Source organism: Streptopelia decaocto (genome assembly GCF_964273445.1).
Source record: "Streptopelia decaocto genome assembly, chromosome: 1".
Lineage (NCBI taxonomy): Eukaryota > Metazoa > Chordata > Aves > Columbiformes > Columbidae > Streptopelia > Streptopelia decaocto.
Window position 1 is genome coordinate 39,993,405 of NC_138663.1, and position 23,462 is coordinate 40,016,866.

At 46.6% G+C, this 23,462-nt stretch overlaps 1 protein-coding gene across 1 annotated transcript in view; it reads left to right on the forward strand.

The window, feature by feature from the left end:
• Window positions 1-1,580: 1,580 nt before the first annotated feature.
• CACNA1I (calcium voltage-gated channel subunit alpha1 I) overlaps window positions 1,581-23,462 on the forward strand; it is a 155,994-nt gene continuing 134,112 nt past the window's right edge. The window contains 1 exon segment of the mRNA XM_082071182.1: window positions 1,581-1,609. Coding sequence (XP_081927308.1) covers window positions 1,596-1,609 — 14 coding nt within the window. The 5' untranslated portion in view covers window positions 1,581-1,595.

The following is a 23,462-nucleotide window of genomic DNA, read 5'->3' on the forward strand; positions in this document are numbered from 1 at the left end:
TCAGCAGAGATGCACGTGGGTGCATACTCCCAAAGTGAAGGGGGTTGAGCTGAGTGCCTGGGTGGATAACCTACGGCCAGGACATGAGGAGATGAGGTCTGTGCCATGGATCTTGAGGTGGACACATTCTTTCCTGCTGCTGATCGGCCCTTTTTGTATTGTGGTGTGTTGGAGGGCTCTTGTGTTGCTGTTGTACTGGTAGCATGAGCATTCCAGACTTGTCAACATGGTGAAAGGAAGAAAGTGTCCATCATGACACCATCGGGCAGTCCTTGCGCAAACCCTCTTTCCTTAGAGTGTCGCTGTAACACCCTTCCAAAGCCAGGCTTTGGGGTTTATTTCATTCTACTCACTTTAAAAAGGCACTTTCACTGTGCTCTTTAATAGACAACATTTGGCTTTGTGTTTTCCCAGAACAAGGCTGCTGTTAAGTGCACCCAGCCAGCAAAGTGATGTTCTTTAGCAAAAGCACGGTGCTCTGCAGTACTTGGGTGCCACCAAGCGTAAGACCTGTTCTGCTCTTCCTACGTCCACCTGGACCATTCTGCTTAGTTGAATAACTTGCAACATGTCTTCATGGTGCTTCCACTGCCATGGCAAAGGAGAGCTCCACAAGATCTAGTAAAGGGTGCTTACTAGTTAATCCCACTTCTAGTTTTCATTACAGCTCCCTGTTTGAATGACTTACTGTTCTGTTTGGGTTTGACAGTGTTGGTGTGAAGGAGCCTGCCCAACAGGTGGTGTGATACAAGGCCAACCCAGCATGTGCCTGAGTGGGAGAGGGCAGCAGAGCTGAACCAGGGCTTGGCAGGACCATGTGAGGGACTGAAAAGACAGGGTGGCTGAGTTTTGTCAGGATGTGTCCATACGTCTTCAAACCACAGTGCTTTGTTAAGGTGCTCAGGGTGGCTCTAGAAGAGCTGGCACCATCACCAGAGATGGTGCAACACCACACCAGGGTGTCTCAGGAGCTACAGGGATAATTGAAATTGTGATGGAGAGGACTAGCCAGAAGAATCTTGGTGAAGAAAGGGACTGGCAGAAAAGATAAATATTGGCAGAAGCTGTCCTGCCCCCACTGCTGGCATAGAGAAACAGCCATGCCGCACCTCTGGGGCTAAACCAGAGAGTTTTGCTTAAAATTGCTTCAGCAGAAAGTATGACCAAGGTTTATCATTGTCAGAACCACCAGTCCTACAGCTCGCCCCTGCTCCGAACTCATTGGGAGAGCATGGGCCTGCTGTGCTCTTGCTGCTCATTCCTCACATGGGTTTCATTTCTCTTTCTCTTTCTCTCCTCCTCTCCAGGGGTTCTTGCTTCTGGCTGGCATGGCAGAATACGTCCCCCAGCCTCCCTCCACCTGGCCCGTGGGCCCACAGCCCCCTCACACCTCTGCCGTCTGCCCACTGGAGCCCGTGGATCTGGGGGTCTCAGAGCAGCAAATGCCACCGGAGCAGCCACCGTCCTCCCCTGAGCTGGGTGAGGATGAGGAAGTCACCTCCCCGCCAGACCCTGATGTCCCTTACCCTGACTTGGCCCCGGTTGTCTTCTTCTGCTTGAAGCAAACCACCAGCCCACGGAGCTGGTGCATCAAAATGGTGTGCAACCCATATCCTTTCCGAGCTGCCCCTTCCCGCTTCTTGCTCCCTTCGACCCCATCCATCCCCTCTTCCTGCCCTCCTGAGGCACCTGGCAGGTAAGGAGTGAAGTTTCTTACCTATTTAACAAAGCACTTTGTTCCTTGCTTATGTTTAGACAGAACCTCAGATGCTTTAGTCTGTGATCAAAAGGAGCTGATTATGAAAGGGGGAACTTCAGAGAGCTGCTGACAGCCCCAGTCATAGGGGCCTGGGTGAGGCAGAGGGGAGGAATGAGGAGAGGTATTTTACAAAGTCCTGTTCTTCCCATTCCCGGCTCCCTTTTTGCCTCTTCCCTGGGACAGAGCACGAGTTGCCAGCCCCGGAGCTTGTTGTCAGGCTGCCACAAATAGCAGAGGTGTTTCCTCTCTCTGAGCATACAGGCTTCAGTTAGAGCTCGTTTTGCCCTTGATGAGGGAACCACCACTCCTGGACCTTGAATGCAGGGGATACCTAGGTGACCCCTTGCCTTTCTAAGAGGCACATGTCGCTGTCCTGCCTTGCCGTGATGCCTGGGCAGAAACAGATGGGAAAATCTGTTCAGATTTTGATGCTGAGCCTCATACACCCTGCGGGAGACCTCCAAGATGTGAGCACATGTTTTCTTTGCATGGGAGATCAACACTCACCCATGTGTGTCGCTGTTCACAGTTGTTGCCTTGATTGCAAGGAGGCCCCTGCAACCCACCAGTGCAAATGATGACCACCTGCACAACTGGTGAGCACTGAGGCTGCTGGGACGCAACAGCCTCTGTGGGTGTTGAGCCTGATGCAATATGAAAAACAGGTGGAGTCCACTTGTTACTCTTTGTACTGTGGGACCGTTCAGATGGGGAGGAAGCGTGGAAGGTAATGAATCGTCAGAGAGGTTGGTCTGAAGTTTTACTTGAACCTTCTTCTGGCCAGAAATCTCAAGTGGTGGCACTTTCTCCATGGAAGTTTCTTAGTTCCTAGTTTGGTGGGTATTATTTGTAAGGATGCTTATAATGTTTTTGATGCATAGGCCTCTAGATTAAATCTGAGTGTCTGGGCACACAGGAGAGACTCACAAAATGTTCCTAAGAGCCTTTTCAGCTTCAGGAGCTAAACTCTGGATAAAGTCTTGAGGTGGCCTTAGATGGCTGATGAATTTGGAGATTTGCTTCTATTTCCAGTGTAGGAAAAGGTTTGGGTTTCAGCTCTGAGCTCTTGTCCACAAGCTCTTAAAATGCTAAAGAACAGGTTATGACTGAGAATTTGTTGGAGGTTTAGCTGCTCCTTAAAATTTTAAAACTTCATATTGAATTATGCATAACTTCTCAATCATTCTGTGTCCGCACCAGTTATTATGTCCTGGGAATCCTGTCCCAGCATGTGGTGGCCTCAGAGTAAAGCATGAAAGATTAGAGTCTCAATGCAAAGGCTGCATTCAGAAAATGAGGGAAGAGTAATAGCCTGGGTTTGGGATTAAGATTTGCTCTTGAATGGGGGGAGGAAGAGGAGTGCCTGTTCCTATTTCTGGCTCGAAAGTCAGTCAAAACAGTTCTTCCAGTTCAGGACATGGCGAAGAGTTTGCTTTGAGGTGTTGAAACTGTGTTGAATGACATAAGAGTTTGGTACTATATGCCCATCTTAATGTATAAATGTTACCTTTGTTTTAACTGTGCCTGGTATTTGACTCTGAAAATGACTTTTTCATAGTAGAAACTATAGAAGGAAGGAAAAAGCCTCATGCAGTCACCTGCTGATGATATTATACCTGGCTCTGTATGACATGGGGTGAAAGGTAATGGTGGGGCTGCTGCAAACCTTTAGAAAGGGTTGTTTCAGACCTGTGATTTTAGCTCAGCTGTGTGAAGTTAGGAGACTTGTTGAAAAGCAGAGACTGAGTGGAGAGAGTTAATCTCCTCCTTTTATTCCCCATGTGGTTCTCATTTTGAATGGATCATGCAGTTGTCTCTCCCCTCTCCTTTTGTTTCTGCACCCTAAAGGTTTCTTGCAGGTTCTTGGCATCAATTTTTTTTTTGATAGCACTCTAGAAATGGTACAGTTCCATGGCCTGGCAGATCAGTCGCTGTGGTCTCATCCCTGGCTGGGAATGAGCCCCTTTGTAAGGGGTGCTTCTATGAAAGTCACATTGTGTCTTCTAGGGATTTATATGCTTGCCTGCTTTTTCCCTGTCTGAAGATTTTAATCCCTACTACAGTGGGCTGTTGAGTCTCCAGTGTGCTGTGCTAAGCAGAGCAAGGTTGAGTCACTGTCACAGGGCAATACCTGACCTTTCCTGAAGATTCAGCAAAAAAAGATGGGGCATTAATTAAAAGCCTGTTAATCTTCTCATTGACTTTCTACTAGGCCAGAGCTCCATGATCATTTTTATGGAAGTACTGTCAATGAGACTTAAAATGGAAGCTCTGATCGTTAAGGACTATGTAGCAATTTTGGTAAGCATGAGGTCATTAACCACCAAATTTCAATTTAGGTAATTGCATTCTGCCTACTTAAATCCCCCTCCCCTGAAGATTATTTCTCTTTCCATGAGCAGTCCTGCAATTTTGTTATGTGCTATTAAACAGCTGCCATATTCCTTTGCTGCAGTGCAGTAAGAGGAGAAAGCACCACATATATCCCTGCTTTAAAATCACTTCAGGATGCATATTAGTGAATAAATGTGTAATGCCTTTATTGCAAAAATTGTAGACCCTAACTCCCTTTTTAAGATAGGGACTGTGTTCCATGTGAAACTTCTGGTGTTTGTCCCCCAAGGGAGTATTTACTTTGCTTTTTGCCATTGTGCTCTGTGGTGAAAAGGAGCCTGATGCTTTGAGTTAAGCGATTACATGTGTCTGGGGTGGATTTACATACAGTGCAAATGAATGCTTGAATTGACCTAGCTTATTTTTTTAAAATCCTGATTAACCTTGTTAGGTAAAGGTAACCGCTGTGTAACCAGCTGGGTGCGCAGTGCAGTGCACACCTGGTGCCTGGCGTGGCTCCTGGTAACCGTGCTGGTCGGAAAGGAGTCCGGAGCGATGCAGAACGTGAACAACCTGACAAACCGTTTGTTTGGGTCGTTTTCTGCTGTGATGAACAGGCAGAAGGCTGGCTGCTCTGAGTTGCAGACCACAGGGCTGTTGCAGCTGTGATGTTGACGCAGTCAGTATTTGAGGTATGGTTATGAGAGAGGCCGTAAGATTTGTTTTTTCTTTTGTTTTCTCCTTTTACGAAACTGAAACTCTATGTCAAATAGGGTTTCAAGTCAAGCTCAGAGGGGAAATAGGGTGAAAAGTGTGAAAACATGTTCCCAAAACAACTGCGTAGCATTCATCTTATGAATTTATAAAGTGTTTGGGTCTAAATAAAGGGCATGCCACATGACACCTTGCAAATGGATCCTGATGCGCTTTGCAAATCATGAGAAGATTACGAGAGAGATGCCTGGATGTCTGCATTGCTGTTTGACTCCTTGAGATTCTGCAGACTTTACACTTCATCCATCCCTAGGGTCAAATGCAATAGATTTGGTTTGTCCTTTGAGCCCTTCCTTAAAAGAAGCTCTTTCTAGGAGGCCCAGACCTCCCTTTGCTGTCATATCTATAATATTGACATGACAGTGAGAGGAAGAGTGAACTGTGCTGTTAAAAAAATCAATGCTAAAACTGTAGCAGTAACGAGAGAGACTCTGCAGTTCACCACTCCATCATTTTCTTGCTTTTTGTTATATATCAGCCCCCTTCCCTCATTTGTGAAGTGTGTTGGCTATTTGGGCTTTTGTTTTGCTCTCAGGCAGTAAAGGTTTGTGTTTCCACTCGATTTCAGTGGTGTAGGAGCAGCAGGTCAGGTCCCAGTTGTGCAGAAGCTTATATCCACACTTAATTTTTAGTACTGGGAGCTGTGTTTTATAGCGTATCAAGCAGGGTGACTTCTTGAAGCTCGTATGACTGCTTGTGTCCTGAGGAGCTGCCTTGTAGCTCATTAGCTTTAAGGATCCCCTGAGTAGGGGCTTTGTCATCGTACCTGTCCCTGAAAGCCCTATCACACTTCTGGGGGTACCTTTCCTGTAATTTGTGCTGGCAGCTGTGTCAGCTTGGGCTGTGTGCTTAGTGCCCAAGGAAACAGCACTGGCCTTGGACATATTGATGGGCAACTGGGCAAACCTACAGATTTATTCCACGCCTTCCTTCCTGCCCGCTGCCACATATTTCATTTATGTACCAGACAACTGAGTGTAGGATGGTTGTTGATGGCAATAGTAGTGTTTTATGCTGGCACTGCCCCCTGGAAGCAGGGTGGAGTATCAAATGCTGGAGGAGCAAAGAAAATGATGTGGCTGTGGACTGGTGATAGGTCCTTCTCTTGGTGACACTGAGCAGGTGATGCCACGGTGCCTGGGGACTCTGTGCTGCCAAAACCACTGCTTTTCAAATGACACACGTGGCCAAAGGGGCGGAAAAATCTTTCACTCGTTAATAAGCTTTGGGTGAATAGGTGTGTTATATATTACACTCTGGTCAAAATACCAGTTTGGGCAATTTGTTTTTGTGTGAGTGAAATTTTATGTGCAGATTCTGTAGTATGTTGTACTTGTATCTGCATTAAGCTGCTGCCTTGTACTGTTAAACCCTGTATGAAGCCTTCATAACAACTGGATGTAGTTAATTAATAAGCAAATACCAGCTGCAAATTTATTGCAAGTCTTGTAGCAGTTGATGTCTGTCTTAAGGGCTGAGCTCCTGTAATCCTCTGATACGGTTTACTTTTCTTTTTACATGTGTACATTTCTTTGTGTGTGTATATAAAAACGATTCACACCTCTCTAGGAGGTAGAGAAAAGCTTGGAAATCTGACCAGAAGGTATAATAATACATCAAAAATTCAGTGGCTTATGAATTTTAAGCAGCATTCATCATTCTTCAGGATCTAGGGATCATGACTTTCCGTTCTTGGGGTCAGCAGTATCAGTTTTTATGTGCATACCTGGAAAACACTAAAATGTGTATGTTATTCCTGCTTCTCCACTTTAAAGACAGATCTCTCCTGTCTGTCTTTGTCAATCTAGCTTGGAAGACCAGTGAAGAGCCTGGTACTTATTTGAGGACTTGTGATAGCTTTCATTCGAGGTAATCAGGCAGATGTTGCCACTGTGCCCTTAGGAATCAATTGATATCTGTTGATTACACTGCTCTGTAGACCTCCTTCCAGCCAACAGGATATATCTGTACACCCAAGATCCGACGAGTACACAATTATTTTTTTGTAAGAGGTTATCTAACCACTGTGCTAAATCAACTTTACAGTTGCTCCTGTTGCATGGGAAAGCGAGCTGATCCAGAGGTCTCCAGCAGACATGTGGTGTCGGTGGAATTGGTGTTCCCCTGGGCATGTGCCAAATGCTTTTCAAGCTTTAAAAAGAGGCAAGCCTGCTTTAGATCCTGCTTGGTTTTCTGCTGCTCTGCCAAGATACCTACTTGTGGAATGGAATTTGCTATTAGCAAATAAGGGTGACTTTTAATAAGCCAATTGTCCATAAACTTGATTAATATTTGAAGGCAATGCATACACTGGGCCAATCTATACTCAACTACTCTCCTCCCCTTCTGGGTTAACAATATGAGCTTTAAAAGCTGTTTTTCCTATGCTTGTGAACTGACCCTTCATTTCCCTGTTAATTTTTTGATGGGAAGATCACTGAACTTTACCTCATCTAACTCTACCTGTCTGAGAACTAGGGATCCAGGCTATCTCCATAGATATTTGTCAGACTGCTGTCTGTAGCAGGGAATTTGGTGTGCTTAACTTAATCCCCTCCTTCAGAGGGCAAAGTCGCTCTCTAGAGGTGCCTATTTTTTCTCCTTTCCTAAAAGGGGTGTTTCTGAATAATGGGCTGCCGGGCTTTCTGTCTAGCATCCTGGGCTGCCTTTAGGATAGCTGTGCTGTTTGGTTCCCCAGGTGCTATGGATGGAGGCAAAGGGGAATGGAGGGGAGTAGGTTTGGGTTTGAGAATGGTGCAGTTTGAGCATTTTAGTGCTTCCATAATGAAATATAGGGCACTTGTAGTTTTGTGGGTGGAGGGAAAGGCACACCGTGTGCCTGGACTGTGGATTGGGAAAAAGTAGTTCTGTAAATTCTAGCTTCTTTCCTGGGATAAAACCCTGTTTTCTGGTAGTGGCTGGGAGGCAGAGGCAGGTGGCAGGGGGAGCATAATAGTGCTCAGGACCTGCACAAGTAGCTGAGAAGGATCCTGCCTCTGCAAAACTAGTGACAAGGGAATGTCATTAGTGTGGGTCGTTGGATGTGCAAGCTTATGATGAGAAGTTTAGAGGGAACATTTGCACAGTCAGATGTGGAGTAAATGGAATTTCAACTCATGCATTGTCATTAGTAGCACACAAGGGATGGATGTGTTTGAAGGGGATTTGCATGCTTGTGATCTGTAAGAAACTGGCTGAGCTGTGTGTGTGCGAGATGTACGCAATTCCAGGCAAGTGGGCAGATGTAAAGGGATGAGGTCTAAATTTGGCTGGCTTGCAAGCTGGCCCTGTATATCTAAGCACAAATGCTGAGACAGGATATCTCGCTGCCTCCCATCCCTCTGGCTTATTGTCTGGAGGTTGTTTTTTTTTTTTTTTAATAGTGAGAAGTCAAAGACCACACTTTTGGAAATGAAGCAGGACAACAGCATGAAGAAAATCAGAGCTCTGTCTGAAGTTGTGATGTCCATAGGGTCTAACAAAATCAGAAATGAGGCTAAAAAAATTTGTAGTGGATCTCTGCTGTCTTCATGTAAAGCTCTGAGCATTTTCCCTGTTACTGAAGAATAGATTCCTATGGTTGGAGCAAGGGCTAACTGCAAAGTATTGAGAGGGAACTGTGGTTTAGGAGAGGGGTATTTATTTAATGTGTGTATGTTGTGCTTTCCTCTTTCCCCAATATGTGCCAAAAGCAATAAATGACCTGCTAATGCTCCGTGCCCTGGTGCTTCAGGAAAGTGGGGCTAGGACACTTGCTGCAACAGCTTTTTATGAGGTATCTCAATATGTTCTGGTCAATGAATATGGAAGGTGTGTAGAAGCAGGTGGGAGAGAGCAGAGGATGAAAGTAGCATCCTTGTCTGGTGTAAATCAGTGTTGTTCTGCTAATACCTAGTGAAAACAGAGCTACTTGCACCAGCTGTTGCTCTTCAGGCTATGTTGGGAAGCTTGGTCTGGTCTTGTCACACAGTGCAGTGTTAACCAGTGCAGACAGCGTGGCGTGTGCCAGCCTGGGGTGTACCTGCTCATGTCAAGGCCAGAGGAGAGGGATGATGGGCTCTGCCCAGTGCCTGCTTTGTGAGACCTCTCCATCCCACTGCAAAATGCATTCCTGAACTGAAACAAGCGCTGAAAAACCCTTCTGCAGCATATTGTGTTTATTCACTGCAATATATTTTTGCCTTGAAGATGAGAAGCATTTAATCTCTGAAAATGGTCAGTTTGCCTTTTTTAGCCTTTGTGAATGCTGGAGCAGGGCATGTGAGAGAGCTGGAGGGGGCTCTTGGAGAAATAGAAAGGGCAATAAAAATATTCATTTGAGTTTAAGACCTATAAAATACTCTGACCAGACCTCTAATTGCATGTTCTGTCATAACAATGTGAATTAGATAATGCAATTAACCACTAACAAATTGACCAGCTGCCTATTTGAGGACTTGACACTATTCCCACCCCAGATGATGGGGAAGAGTCTACAGACAGCTGAATTTGCTGTGTTGTGACTGCAGTACTTGACAGGAGCTGCTTCAGGTGAGGAATGGTTAACAGAGTTGCAGCTCTTCTGCAGCAAATGGCCTGCAGCTGGTCCCAGGATGGTTCAGAGGAAAGACCATGTGGAAAAACTTGGCGCATTTCAGACCTATGGAGAGAACAGGAGCAAAGAGTCTGCCAAACTGTCAGCCTCTGATCTGGGAAGGTCTTTAGAGTCCTAGAGAGATGCTGTATGTGGAAAATGGAGGTGAGGGAAGGCTGTAGCCTGTTGTAAGATGGACCAGGCAAAAGCTTGCACCCACTTCTGTCCTGCGCTTGCTTTGCCCACTGGTCCTGGTTGGCCCAGCAGACCTTGGCCAGCCCCTTTCTTGAGTCCCTCACATCTCCGTGCCACCACCTCTCCTGTCCTTCACTGCCTGCCACGGCGCAGGGCAAAGGAGGTCCTGTCTTGAGTGTGCTGCTCTGAAATGGAGTTTGCAGCCTCTTCTTGATAGGGACAGTGGGAGGAGGGCTGAGCAGTGGTGGAAAGTGTCACCAGGCTGTTAAAAGGGCTGAGTCTGGTTGGTGGGTTGGGCTTGCCCTGCTCTTGGTTGCTGTTGCTCCTTGGGCCATGGGTTTTCACTGTGCTGCCTCATGTCCAGCACATTGCTCCAGAGGGAGGGGATGTGGCTGGCTCTGCTGCCCTCCCTGCCTCCCCTCCCTGGAGGGGTGCTCTGGGCTCCCCTGCTGAAATGGGCAAGCGTCACTTCAGGAAAAGCTTTGGAGGACAGGGCAGGCTAGACAAGGGGGATGTTTTTTATTCTGGCTGGAGAGGACAGCAGAGTTGTGACCAGCAGCTAGGGAAGGAGGCTGAGACGGTGGGCCTGAGATGAGCAAGGAAGGCAGGTAAAAGTGCAGGTTGACTTGTAAAAGAGTGTATGAAGTGTGATTATGAAGACATAAGACAGAAGCTGATGGAGAGTGATAAGTGGAGTTTATCTAGGTTGGGAACAGCTACTCTGGCTCGACGCTGCAAATCCCTGCTGAGCTTGGCAGGCATCTCAACAAATCCTTGTAATCAATGGTATCAAATGCGGCCAATAGGTCTGAAGGAATCAGCATGAGTGCTTGATCTTTATTGACTGCCATCAAAGGTCAGTGAAGTGAGTAAGGAGGTGGTGTAATGGTGGTGTAACCTTCCTTCTTGAAGGACTGTGTAGGTGTTTGGATGGGTTGGCTGGTCTGGGGGCTGGAGTTTGAGTGCCTGACCTTCCTGCATGAAGGATGACTGTCCCTGCCTCCCTTTTCTCCAGCTTTCTCCCCACCTGTTGCAGATAAAGGTAGGGGAGCAGCTCCCTGGGATGGGATGGGGGATGAAGAGAGCTGTGATGTGGGTGACCATCTGTCCCCTGGGACAATGGTGCCATTTACACTTGTGCACAGCAACTCATCCAGGAGGAAAGGGAAATCTGTCTCTGCTAATGATGCAAAACCACACTCTTTGCTTATCCTTTCTTTCTTTAGTTTTCTCTCCCCTGGCTTCCCCTCATCATCGCCTACTGTGCTGGAATCTATAAAAGCTGCCATTGCTCCCCCTCCCTGAGTGTGACTTGGAGCGGCTGAGTCCCCGCAACTCCTCCAGCAGCCCCTCCTGTGACTAGCCACCCTGTCTCTCCCCTCTCCTTTCTCCATCTGTGGCAGTCTGTCATTTTTCCCTCTCCGTTTTTTTTTTTTTTTTTTTTTTTAATTCCCTCGCTGTCGTTCCTGGGTTTTGCTGCTAGCAGCCTGTCTCCATTGATTGCTGCTGCCCTTGAGCTGGCTCTTTCTGTAGAGTGTCCTTCTTGGCCACTCTTGTGGACAACAGGCTTCCTGGGGTGGAATGGTCAGAAGCTAAAGGGAAGGTCTGAAGGTGGGGTTTAAGCAGGGGGCATAGCTCATTGGTGTAATTAGAAGAAGGCAAAAAGCCAGGGCTCTGCAGAGATGTGTAGAACTTGTGAAAAGATTGAGTTTCCCCTGTCTGTATATGTACCTCCAGTGGAGGGACAGTACATAGCTATGGGAGGGCAGGAAAGGGGACAGTGAAGAATCGAGGAGTGAGGGCGATGGGATGTTAGGTGATCTTGGTGAGAGGCAAGGCTGGATGGATGGAGTTGTGGTGGTATCTGAAGTGGTGACCCAAGCTTGGTGGCTGTGCCATTGTGGGATGGGATTGTTGACTTTTCACCTTCCTCACCCTCACAGGGTGCTTCCGTCCCCATCGAGAGCATTATTCCCCACCCAGGTCAGCATCTGTTCCCCTGTGCCCTCTGACATGCAAGTGGCATCCCTGACACCCCCATCCCGAGCTGTCAGTGTGCAGGAGTGCTGCTCTGGTTGCAGTAGGACTGTGACGGATGGCAGAGTACAAGGGGTGCAGCCACCTTGGGAGGTGGGAAAGGGCCCTGCTCCTGTGGGATGGGGTGCTAGCAGTTGGGCATCCCCTGGACCAGCTCAGGTGGGATTTGCTGCTGGAGCAGCTAGTCCTGGTCCCCTCTAGGAGGTAATCAGCTCCCTGCTGATCCCTGCTTGCCAGGGATGGCTTTTGTAGGCAGATGCAGATGGATGTATGCTCAGCGTGCTGGTTGGGAGATGTGTAGCCTTGGTCTCCTGGTCCTGTGTCCTAGCTTGGAAGCTGAGCAAAGTGCCCAAGGGTTTGCTTTACAAAAGTTGAACCAACCTTGCTTTCTCAGCCTTGTTCCTGACCCTCAAGCCTCTGTGAGAGCCGTTTCATCTTTACTTTAATAACTTGGTTTTGTTTATCGCTGCCTCCCTGGAGTAACATAAATGCTGGAATACCACAAGGGCTTTCAGGTTGCTTGTAGCTTGAAGTAACTGGATGTCTTGAGAGGCGGAGTGAACCAAATGTGCCTCTTGTGGGATTTCAGTTCTTAAAGAGCCATGGATGAAAAGGGCTAACATCAGTACAAATTCATCCAGGAGAAAGCTGCTGAATCCAGTGCTTGTTAATGCTATCATGAGATTTGCCTCAACAGCCAAGAAGGAGGGAAGGAATAGAAAGAAAACACATGGTAAAATATTAACCTCCCTATTGAAACAGGCAGTTTGCAGCAAACAGCAGCTGTTCTGTTTAGTGGCATGGAAGAGGCAGGAGCTCAGTATTTGAGGGCAGAGAAATATTTTCTTCCATGTGGAGGTTGATAGTCTTTCAAACCAGTGATCCAAAATCTCTGCCTGCTTTCCAGCCCTGCTTATTATTTGGGAGCACACTGAAATAGCACGAAGGTGTACTTGGCAAGTCTGCCTTGCCCCATCATTCACACACCCCAAAAGGATGCTTCCTACATTTACCTTTATCCTGCATCTTGCTTTTCAGCCAAAAACTCATCACTCTAGTGCCGCAATGAGTCCCCCTATGAATTCAGTGTCCTTATTTTCTACAAAATGTACTACAGATCATTTACCAGCCAGCTAACGGGCATTGCTAACAAGAATTGTTATAAATAATTAAGCTAAAACATATTTGAGAAAAGTATGCTTTGCCATGTATTACAATTTTAATGTCATTGTTTTTGTTCACATATTTATCAGCTCATGATGTAATTTTTCCTTTGAGTAAGTCTCTTAGTGTTATGGTTGAATCTGGCAGGTTCTGCTTTGTCTGTGTGTGAGATTCAGGCCAGGCCTTGAAACTGTTTGTGTCATAAGTGAAATATATTAAAAAAGACACGTTCATAGAAGTGCAACAGTAATAATATATTGCTTTTGTGGTGCCGCCTGATGTTCTGTGCTGCTGGCCAACTGTGATATTTCTTGATGAAGGATGTTATTTTTCTTCCTCAAGGCAATATTTTGGCTTGCTTTTTTCTTTCCCCATGGCTCCCTCCTGATCTGTTTCCTTGATGGAGTAGGATCCTTCCCTGCTTTGGAGTTTGCTCCTCTTTTCTCTGTGCTTGTTGACCCCCTGTTTAGCAGCCTCTGTGTTGGCAACTGCTCATCTTCCTATCTGGACCCCTCTTTGGAAATGTGGCTTGAGTGATGGGAAGGGGCCCTGGATGGTAGCCCGCTTGTTTTATACGTGAAAAGCCTTTGGAAGCACCAATCTTCTCACTGTTTCCTTGTAACATTTAGTTTGTCCCATACTACAGCCTCCTAGTTTCTATTTCTTGTAGGTTGACTCTGTTGTCTTTCCCTACATGGGCGACCTCCTGATAGTACATGGTTTCTTCCTTGTTGGGTGCTAAGTAATATTTTTCCTTCATCACCTGCCGAGTGGGATCTCTCGAGTCACACGTGGTTCATACAAGGGCCATGCACACAAAGTGAACCAAAGAAATGGAAGACACAGGTTTCATTGTTACAAGAGGTGGTAACATCATTTTCTAAAGCTGCTCAACTTTTCCTATTGTAACATTCTCTTTATCCCTTAATGAAATTTTAATTTGAGGTCTGGGAGACAGGGACCGAGGAAATAGCTTGGGAAGGATACTGGAATGGAGGACTGAGAATGCCAGAAGGGGAAGTGGTTGAGTCACCATCCCTGGAGATGTTTAAAAGACGTATAGATGAGGTTCTCAGGTTTAGTGCCAGAGTTAGGTTATGGTTGGGCTTGATGATCTTGAGGGTCTCTTCCAATCAAAATGATTCTATGGTTCTAAAATTGGCTTTTGAACTAGATGATCTTTGGAGGTCCCTTCCAACCCCAACTATTCTATGAAAATAAGTCCAGAGGGCCAGGCAGGCAGCAGGAAGTTGACATGGAAAGCTGATCCACCAGATATCTGCCTGCCAGAGGGGAGGGACTGGGGAGCGATGACATTGAGTGAGCAACCTGGAGAGGGGGCTGGATGGGCTGGGGAGGTGAGGATCTGGATGGGAAGATGATGGCTGAGGAGGCCAAGGCTGGGCCAGCAAGCCCAAGTGTGTGCTGGCAGGGCTGAAGGGCTCATGCTGCAGTGAGTAGTGGTGGGATGGGAACATCACATGTGGGGTTGATGGGGCAAAGTGATCTCTTTGCTGCAGAGCCTGCCTGCTGCAGTTCTGCTTATTTGTTTCCCTGCTGTCAGCAACCTTCTGTAAGACCCATTGGCTAAATAGGTGTCACATCGCTGTCTTCACGGAATGCCATCTCATCCCATGGATGTGGGAATTCTGTGGAAAAACAAGTATAAGTGTGCGGTGAAAGTCTGTGCTGTAGAGGTGGTGCGAAGAGGGAGAAACTGAGGTTCCACAGTCATCCTTAGTTCTGTCTTAATTTCTTGAATTGAGTCATATCAAGACAGTTTTTCTTGAGCATAGTCAAAGCACGATTTTTCTCCCCCCTTTCCCTCCCCATGGCAGCTGCTAATCTATGTGTGTTTGGATGGGTTGTTACAGGACGAGCAAACGAGTTTTCAGGCTACCTTCCCAGTGAGAAAGCAGTGTTTCGGAACGTCCAGCAACAAGTTCTAGTCAAAAAAACCTCTTGAATGCTTCTGCACAGCGAAAATAACTTCACTACTTTTTTTTTTTTTTTCCCCCAACTGTTGAAATTCAACTTAGTTTTTCACACACACACAAAAAAATATTAGTAGTACCTGCTATGGAAGTTTCAGCTCGAGCTGCCAGTCAAATGAAACTCTAAGCAAATGAGACTGGGTGTTGGAAGGGAGAAGAACTTGGGTTAGCATTAATTAAAATTAGCGTTATCAGTGTAGCTGCATACAGCCTTTTACCATGTAGTTCAGCTCTCACCGAAGCTTTAAGTTTCCTCTACAATGCAATAATTAACTATTAAGGTAGGTACTTAAAAAAAAAACCTTCCACCATAACCCAGGACTATTTTTTTCAAAGCACAGAATTAATTGCATCCCTCCACAGTATCTTTGAGGTGCTGTTATTTCTTTAAAATGCATTTCCAGCATATTGTGATATGTCACACAGCCTTTAAATATCCAATAGCTTTTTAACTTTTAAAAATCTATTTCACACTTAGTGGCATGCCTGTAACGCATTTTTCTGGAATGTGTGGCAGATGTCTGGGGAAACTGTGTTTTCTCCCATATGGGGGTTATTTGACTGAAAAATGAAATAGAATTGGCACTTCATTTGATTTCCCTGAGCTGTCACATCAGGGATTCTCTAGCTGGGTGTGAGACATGAATCCAGATCATAGGTAGACTGCAGAAGGCAAAATGCACTTCCTTCCCTGGGTGAAGGGAAACTTCCCATGGAAGAACATCCTTTGGGGCTGCAAGGAGGGGAGAACAGGCTGGGGAGGTCTGCTCTGCAATATCCTGCTCCAGGGGACTTTTCAGTGTGCTCTGGAGATACAGAAGTAGCATTAAGTGTGTACCTGGACCTTCTACTGTGAAGAGGAGGAAGATAGCAGCTTTGAGGCTACTCAGACCATCAGGGAAACTTCTGACTCTTGTCACCCAGGTTCCTGAGGTGGGAACTGAGCTAGGACTTCAGGGTTGGGTGTTGTCAAATTTGTACCCTTAGGAGAAGTCGTATGTTCCAGGGCTGCGATCATTTTGGATGTGTCAGGCCATGATTGCATGGCTGTGTTTTAGGGACAGAAGGGTATCTGTCATTGCTGCAGTGGACAATGATGTCTTTGTTTGCATGGGCCTGATCTGTGCTTCTGTTTTGACTCCTCTTCCGCTCTGCCCCATTTGAATGTGGCCTGTGTCCCCTTGTCCTTGTGCTATGGTGAATTGTGTCCCTTTATTTTCTTGTTCCCCATAGACAGGGAGATAGGCTGAACCCTGTGCATGGGGCAAGCTTGTCCTTCCCCCTGCAACATCAGAGGGAGAGGCAGGGGAAGGAGGTGGAGGAGAAGAACTGCTGCAGGCCCCTGAATCTAGTGCCTGTGCCAACATCGCCCCTTTGCTGAGACAAACATAGTGGAGATAAATACCAGGTGTCTCTGGAAGAGTAGTAGTTAAATGCACTGACAGTCCCTGTTTTGTCATGTTGGGATAGCTGAGTCTTTTCTTCCAGCTTTACATTTCAAAAGATTGCCTGTGGCACTTGGCCCACCCCTCTTCTTGCGCTCAACCTGGCAAATATGTTACTAAGTTTCTGGGCAATACAAGTGCCCAAAGCTTATTTGGCTGTAGTAGCAGCCACTGTGTTCTCACTGCTGGTGTGTGTGGGCACAGGCATGGTGCTGTTGAGGTGTTTCTGGGCAGAGTTTCCAAAGGACAGAAGAGCACAGCCCTGGGGGAAGCTGTCACTGAGGGCATTGCAGTGGGGGAAGAAGGTGCTGGGTGTCACTTGAAATAGAGATGTGAGCCACTGTGCAGAGGTCAGGGGATGAGTGGCTGAATGACCTGGGACATTCCCCACAGGACAGAGGATGTCTGTGGTCCCATCAGCAGAAGCAAAGGTGTCAGGTTAGACAGCTCTAGCAGGAGAGCACAAAAGATATTATTTCCTTCCCCAGCCACTTGACTTCTCTGGGTACTGCTTGAGTGTAATTAAGCAGATTAGTGTCATGCACTTGAGACTTTGTCTTGTACCTATGGCATTTCCCATTCTTGTTTGCACGCATGAAGGATTTCCTCATCCATCGCTGTGACACCTTTCCCCGCTGGACGCAGGATTACTCCTTTCTGATGATTAACATTTTCTTGGGTCTCAGGCAGCTCTTCAGGAACACAAAGAGAAGTTCCCAGTAGAGAATCTGATGCAAAGTCTTTACTTTCTGGACTTAATAGTTACACCTGGGATTATTTCATCCCACTGAGTGACCTCATCTGAGACCCTGCTGCTTCCCCCCCACAGCAGTGGAGATTTGTATTTATAGGCTTACCTCTGCACCCCTTCGCCACCAACTGTGCTGCTTATGCTTGGTGCCCTCAGGCACTTGGTTGCATGCTTGTGTTTGGAAGTTGCATGAAGGCCTCAAATGCACTGTGAGGAGATTGTTATGTCTCAATCTTTCTCCCACCTGCCCTGTTTCAACTTGTGCACACTGAGATGCAGGCTGGGAGATAACTCAGGGAGTCAGTGTGGCTCCCAGCAAAATCATGTGCAAGCAGCAGTCAAACCATCAAAATGCACTGAGAACTGGACAGAAGAAAGTATAGGAACTGTTGCTGCAATGAATATATTGCTTTTATATTATTAAATATCTATTTTGATGATACACACACAATAAATATTTGACTAATAGTGATACAATAACTACATAATAAATCATCTAAATTAGTTCTTTATTACCCTAATTTATATGCATCTGTATAAATCAGGGGCGTACTCACCATTCTCTTGCCATCCCTGAAAGATACAGAGGGATTAGAAGACATTTGCATTGATGAGGCTTAGGTAAATATTTGACCTACCAGCAGGTTCCTCTGCAGTTATCCCTAGGAGAGACTTGCTATAACTTCCATAGTGCATCTGGCTCAGTGATGCCAGAGGGATACAGGGAAATGGGAAGCCCTTCCACTGGTGTTTAAAATCTTGAGAGTACCTAAAAGCTTTTGACTGGAGTGTGAGGATTTAAACTTGGTGTTACTGTTCAAGGTGCAGGAAGACTGTGAAGCTATGAGGAGAGAATGGATTGTGGTGGAGGAGATTTAGTGGGCTGCTGGATTTTGGGCCAGCTGGAGGTCACTGGTGGGTAGGGTAGTGACTGAAGTGCATCAGACAGTTAAAACTATGGGCTCCCAAATGTGACTCAGGTGTGTTGGGATCCGAGTATAAACCACTAGTGCAAGGAACCGTGTGTTGATGCTGGGAGTGGAGCCCTCCCAGCCCTTCCTGGGCACCACCGAGGCATATCCAGGCAGCCAGTGAGAGCTGTGAGTGGTGGTTTGGTTGGAAAGTGAGATGTGCTACAGGGACTGGAATTTATGCCTGGGAAATGGTTTGTGGGCTGGTGATGGCAAGATCCTGTTTTGGCAGAGGTGGGCATGGGGCTGCCCCTGCCTGCTGGCTGCAGGTGAGGTGGGGTGAGCCTCCAGAGATGTTGGGCTCAGCACAGACATTTATGTGCCATATCTGCTGTGGCTAATGAATTGGCACTGCTCTGTTGACTTCCAGAGAGCTCTGCTTGTTAACCTCAGTTCAGGGCCTCTTGGATTTCTCAAACTGTGGTATAAATCTTACAAGAGGGAACAAGCTCTTGCAAGACTTTGGCCACCTTTCTTCTTTTGGTCAGGCTGAATATACCATAAAGGGCAGCCCTTGTGTCTGTGCTGTTTTCATGCTTCTGTTTGAACCAGGCATGAAACAACATGAAATCTGAGTTGGAAAATTGGGTTTGAGTTTCAGCTTCGCTTGGTTTGTGCTTTGTGCAGATTAGCTCTTCTTTTCCCCAAATGCTTGTACCTCCCACCCCATCCCCAAGACAGGGAGGCAGCTGTTGAGTTGTCATTTCTCTGCTTTCATGAAAGCCCAGTGGGAAGAGGAGACAAAACAGAGCATCTTCTGCCTTCTCCTCTGCAGGCAGGGGGCTGAACTCGCAGAGGAGCCTGTGCTCAGCTGCTGCCTTTGAACTGGTGGCATCTCACTCTGGGGATGCTCATGTGGTGAGTGTTGCTGGAGGGAAAGAGGGGGAAGGTCCAAGAGAAGAGGCAACAGTAAGCCCAAGTGTTGTGGAGCTTCCCACTTCAGGTGCTTTACTGGTCCTCTGTGTATCCATCCATCTGAGGGACAACCACTAGACAGGACCTCCTGGCATGGCCAGATGGGCTGTAGAATGGAGAAAGTGCAGAAAAGGGGACCTGGGGAATAAGATGAGGCAGTGTGTTAGTGCTCCTAGGAGCTGGCATGTCTTTAAACTTGATGTGTTGCCATGGAGTGTGCCTGGCAGTGAAGCTCCCTTGTCACTTCTCTAATTCCATTCAGACAAAGAAGAATAGTGAGAAGATTAAAAACAATGCAGAGAAGGCATTCTATTTCCTGCTGTAGCATTCTCTCCTTGGCCCCTGCACCCTCCACTGTCTGGGTGTCTTTATGACTTGCTCCCTCCCATAGGCTGGCTAAAACAGCCTCCCCAGTGCCTACCACTCTGAGCAAATGTGTTGCTTTCCCATGCTGTGGGAGCCCAGGAGAGCACCTGCCACAGGTTGTGCACGAACAACAAAGAGAGGGAGAAGGAACCTTTCTGGGAAGCCATGAGTGTGGGTGCAGAACTGGAGGCAGCTGAACTAATGGCAGTACTCCTACCAAGGTAAACAGGAGAAGAACTGGGTTGGTGGAGGCCTGGTGTTAATTAACGTACTCAGTAATGACTGAAGAGGAAGACAGTGGGTTCTGTAATGAAGATTTCAAAAGGTCCTTGACTACAAGATATAGGGAACATGACCTAAAGAGATTAGGAGCAAGGAAAGTACACAAGATGATACTTTAACCCTGTTTGTCTTGTGTAGTTCTGTGGCTCTCTATAAACTTAGTGTCTACCTCCTGCTGCCTTGTGACCCATCCATTTCTGAACCTCCTACCTGCTGGTGCTTCTACTGGCCTTGGTTCAGCCCCTCAGCTGGGTAAGCCGTGCTTTTTCCTATTGCAGGGTGCTGGGAACCAGCCCCATCAGATCCCACTGGTCTCACCTCTCATCCCTCAACATCTTGCTCACCTCAGTCCTCTGGTTGTGGCCTGATGTCTCTCCCCACTACCTGCTGTGGTCTTTTTGTCTCTAAGAGCTGCTGTGGTACAGGAGTCCCTGCGCAGCTAGAAAGCCCCTTATTCATCTGTGCCTACAATTGTCTTCCATCTCCATTTGCAAAATCACTTCCTCTGTTGTCTCCACTTGTTTGATGAGGCGACAGTCGAGCCACTATTCCATCAGTATCTAATAGGGAATAATCTCTAAGGAAGTAGTGAAGTCACCAATGGAGATAAAGCGAGAGGGAGAAGCTGCTTCTCTTTGTCTACATGGGGGTGACCACCCTGTGGTTCATGAACAGTTCAGGTGACGTGGGATTCCTTCAGTGGAATGGAGCTGCCACAAGGGCTCCAGGAGGGAGCAGCTCCAAAGTGGAGAAGAAAAGACCCCATTTCTCAGCGTGCAGCCTGCTGAGTCTCTCATTACTTTAGGCAGCTGTTGCTTCTCTATGGAGAGGTTCCCTGTCCCCTGTCATGTCCCCTTTCCATGATGGCCAGAAATACTCCTGTTTTAGCCAGAGGTGCTTTCAGTAAGAAGAAACCTTTTCCTTTTGTGCTTGCAGGGCTCGGTGCAAATACTCTTCATTTGGGGAAAACTAGGGCTCAAGTCTTTCTACAGGTGACTTGCCCCAGTGGAGCCCCCTCAGAGAGCCCTGCCACCCTCTTGCCCCAGGCTGCCCTCCCCTTTGATCATCGCTATCCCCCCAGCTCTGCAGGGTCCCCAGGCCCCTGTGCAGCTTTTCCGAGGGGTCTCCCTCCTGCACAGCAGACTGCCAGGCTCCTTGTGCCCATGCTTGATTACTGATGGATTAATGGGTGTCTGAAGTGTGGTTTATTAATCCTGACCTGAGGCAATGTCTTATTAAGAATAAAAATAAAACAGAAAATTAACAGAAGAGCAAATGAAGAGGCTGAAGAAAAGGGAGTTGAGAGGAAGAAGTGTGGATACAGGGAGGAAGAAATCCAGTTTGGGACTTGATTTCTCTGGAGACAGAGTGGAGAGAAGGAAAAATGGGAGGTTTAATAGGGCAGGAAAGAAGAAGATAGAGAGGTGGATAGAGAGGAAGGAGGGTTAAAGGAGCCCTTGCCTAGGCAGTCTGCCAAGGGCCATAGGCTTGCTGAGATTTCGGCAGGGCCAGGCTGAAGCAGATGGGGAGAGAAGGATTGCAAGTCTGAAGGCTGCATGAAATATTTAAGATGCTCCAACAAACTAGCCTTTCAGTGGCGGTGAGATGCTGGGCAGGGGGAAGACAAGAAAAATTTGGCTGAAAATGAGAAGCTTAAAAAAAATGTATTCTGACAACATGCAGCTCTCTTCTTTACATCTCTTATCTCTTTCTTTTCTGTAGAGGTGACATGATGTTTAATTATGCTGGGCACAAGGATAAGTTTCGTCATCCTTGGAGGCTTTAGTTTGCTTTTGTTTTACTCTTTCTTACTTTCTTCCTGTTTCCCCCATTCCCCAAACCGACAGCATCCATAAGACAGTAATAAACTTCAGGCTCATTCCCCTTTTCCTACTGCTGGGGTTGGGTATAGCTCTGTCCCCTTTGGGCACAAAAGTATCTTCTCCCATGCTCTCTCTTTGCTGTAGCTGGGGACATCAGGTGGGGAGTCACCTCCTCAAGCACTTTCCTTCCTCCCCACCTGGTGTCTGGTCCCTCTGACTATCTGCTTTTGGGAGTGAGTGCGATGACTTGAACCATGCCCAGTTCAGTGAAGCCTTGAGCTCAGTTGAGGTGATGCAGGCGCAGAATCTGCTTGTAAAAGTACCCACATGGATTTTTCTGACTTTATTTCACCTTGGCGGGCAGAGGCAAAGCTCTTGATGTAATGGATGTCACTGAGTGCCTGGGGATCCAAGTGATCGCAGAGCCCAGGAGAAACCAGGAAGCTCAACTTGTATTGCTCATGAGATTTTTTGGACCCATGCGTACTGCAGTCATGTGCAATACCATCACTCTTTGCTTCTCCTTCTTACCTTCCCTCCGTGTCAGCAGCAGAGAGGTGTTGCGTTCAGACTAGATATGTGTAATCACCATGACCTAGTTTGAGAGCTAAATCTAGAAAGGGTGGGGGGGAAATCATGCCCATTAATTTAACAAATACAATGAATGATTATGTTCCTCCCACACCCAAAAATCCAGTCTTAAATTCACTTAGTAATTTGGATCAGGCTTTGGTTAGGTTAAAAAAAAAACCAAACACCAACACACAAACCAAAACCAACCGAACAAACAAAAAAACCAAACAAAACCCAAAAACCCACAAACAAACCCTCAACACCTTTAGGAAAACAATTGTGGAAAACAATCCAGACTTGATTCTGAATCTTTCAGCTCTGGAGACCTCATTTAGTGGTGATGGGTGCTGCATCTTGCTTTTGTGATCTTCCTGTGCATGGTGTGTCCTGGCTGCTGTTTGCTGCCTCCCCCCACCCACGAACCATACTTGATCTTTTCTGAGAGGGTGAAATTGTCAGTTCTTCCTGCTGATTCAAATGAGGCCTGCAGGTGACAGGTTAGCAAGTACATGGTGGTGTGGGTTGGTTGGTTTGTTTGGTTTTTTTAGAGATGGGGGTAGAAAGAAAGAATATGAAGTGCATTCGACATGGTTCACAAAGCAAGTGAGCCCGGGTCATTGGTCTATAGCTTTTCTTGATTGTTCTGTCTGGCATCTGTAAACATCACAAGACACAGTTCAGTAGACAAATATTACTGTATTTAAGGCAAAATGTGCTACAGGACTATACCAGCATGAGTTAATAAAAGTGAAGGAGTGAACAAAAAGTAAATGTTATCTCAGATGACAAAGTAACAGGCTTTCATAACGAACTAGCATCCTTCCCTAGGATTGATGGCTTCCAATAAGCCTGAGCTGTTTTTTTTTCCACCCTTTGGTAATCACTGCCAGAAAATGTTCAGAAAATCTTTTGGGTTTTTCCCCCTATCATTTTTGTAATAAGATCCCAGGTACTGAAATGTCTGGTGAAGGCTATTGATAAAACATCTGCAGTACAAGTCAGCAGCGTTTCTTCCAGAGATATGAGACATGCATCAGCATTTGAGAGAGCAGTATGGCAGTTCACATCTGAGTAGATTATGTATGGGAAACCTATATGTTGATGTTGTCTCTCTATTATCCTATATCAAGATTTATATCAAGTATTACCTTAGCTTTGCTCAAGCATTGTTATTCTCCTTGGCTGTTCCCATTCCTCCCTCATTAGGAGGAATCCACGAAGCGGGGGTGAAAAATAAAGAAAACCTGATTTGGCTCAGGAAGCCCGTGAGCTGAGAGCAGTTGGCAGCTGGAAGAGTGCCTAAGGGAAGTATTGTGTCTCCTAATACTGTTTTTACACACTTCCCTGGGCAGCTGTGTTGCAGCCCAGGCTGGACAGACATTTGGTCCAACTTGAGATGCTCATTTATTTGCTTTTTGTTATATTCCTCTGACTGCTCCCTCACTTGTGTAGGCTTTCTGAGAGTTTGTAAACACTTCAGGTCACTTGCTTCAGTAAACATCCTTC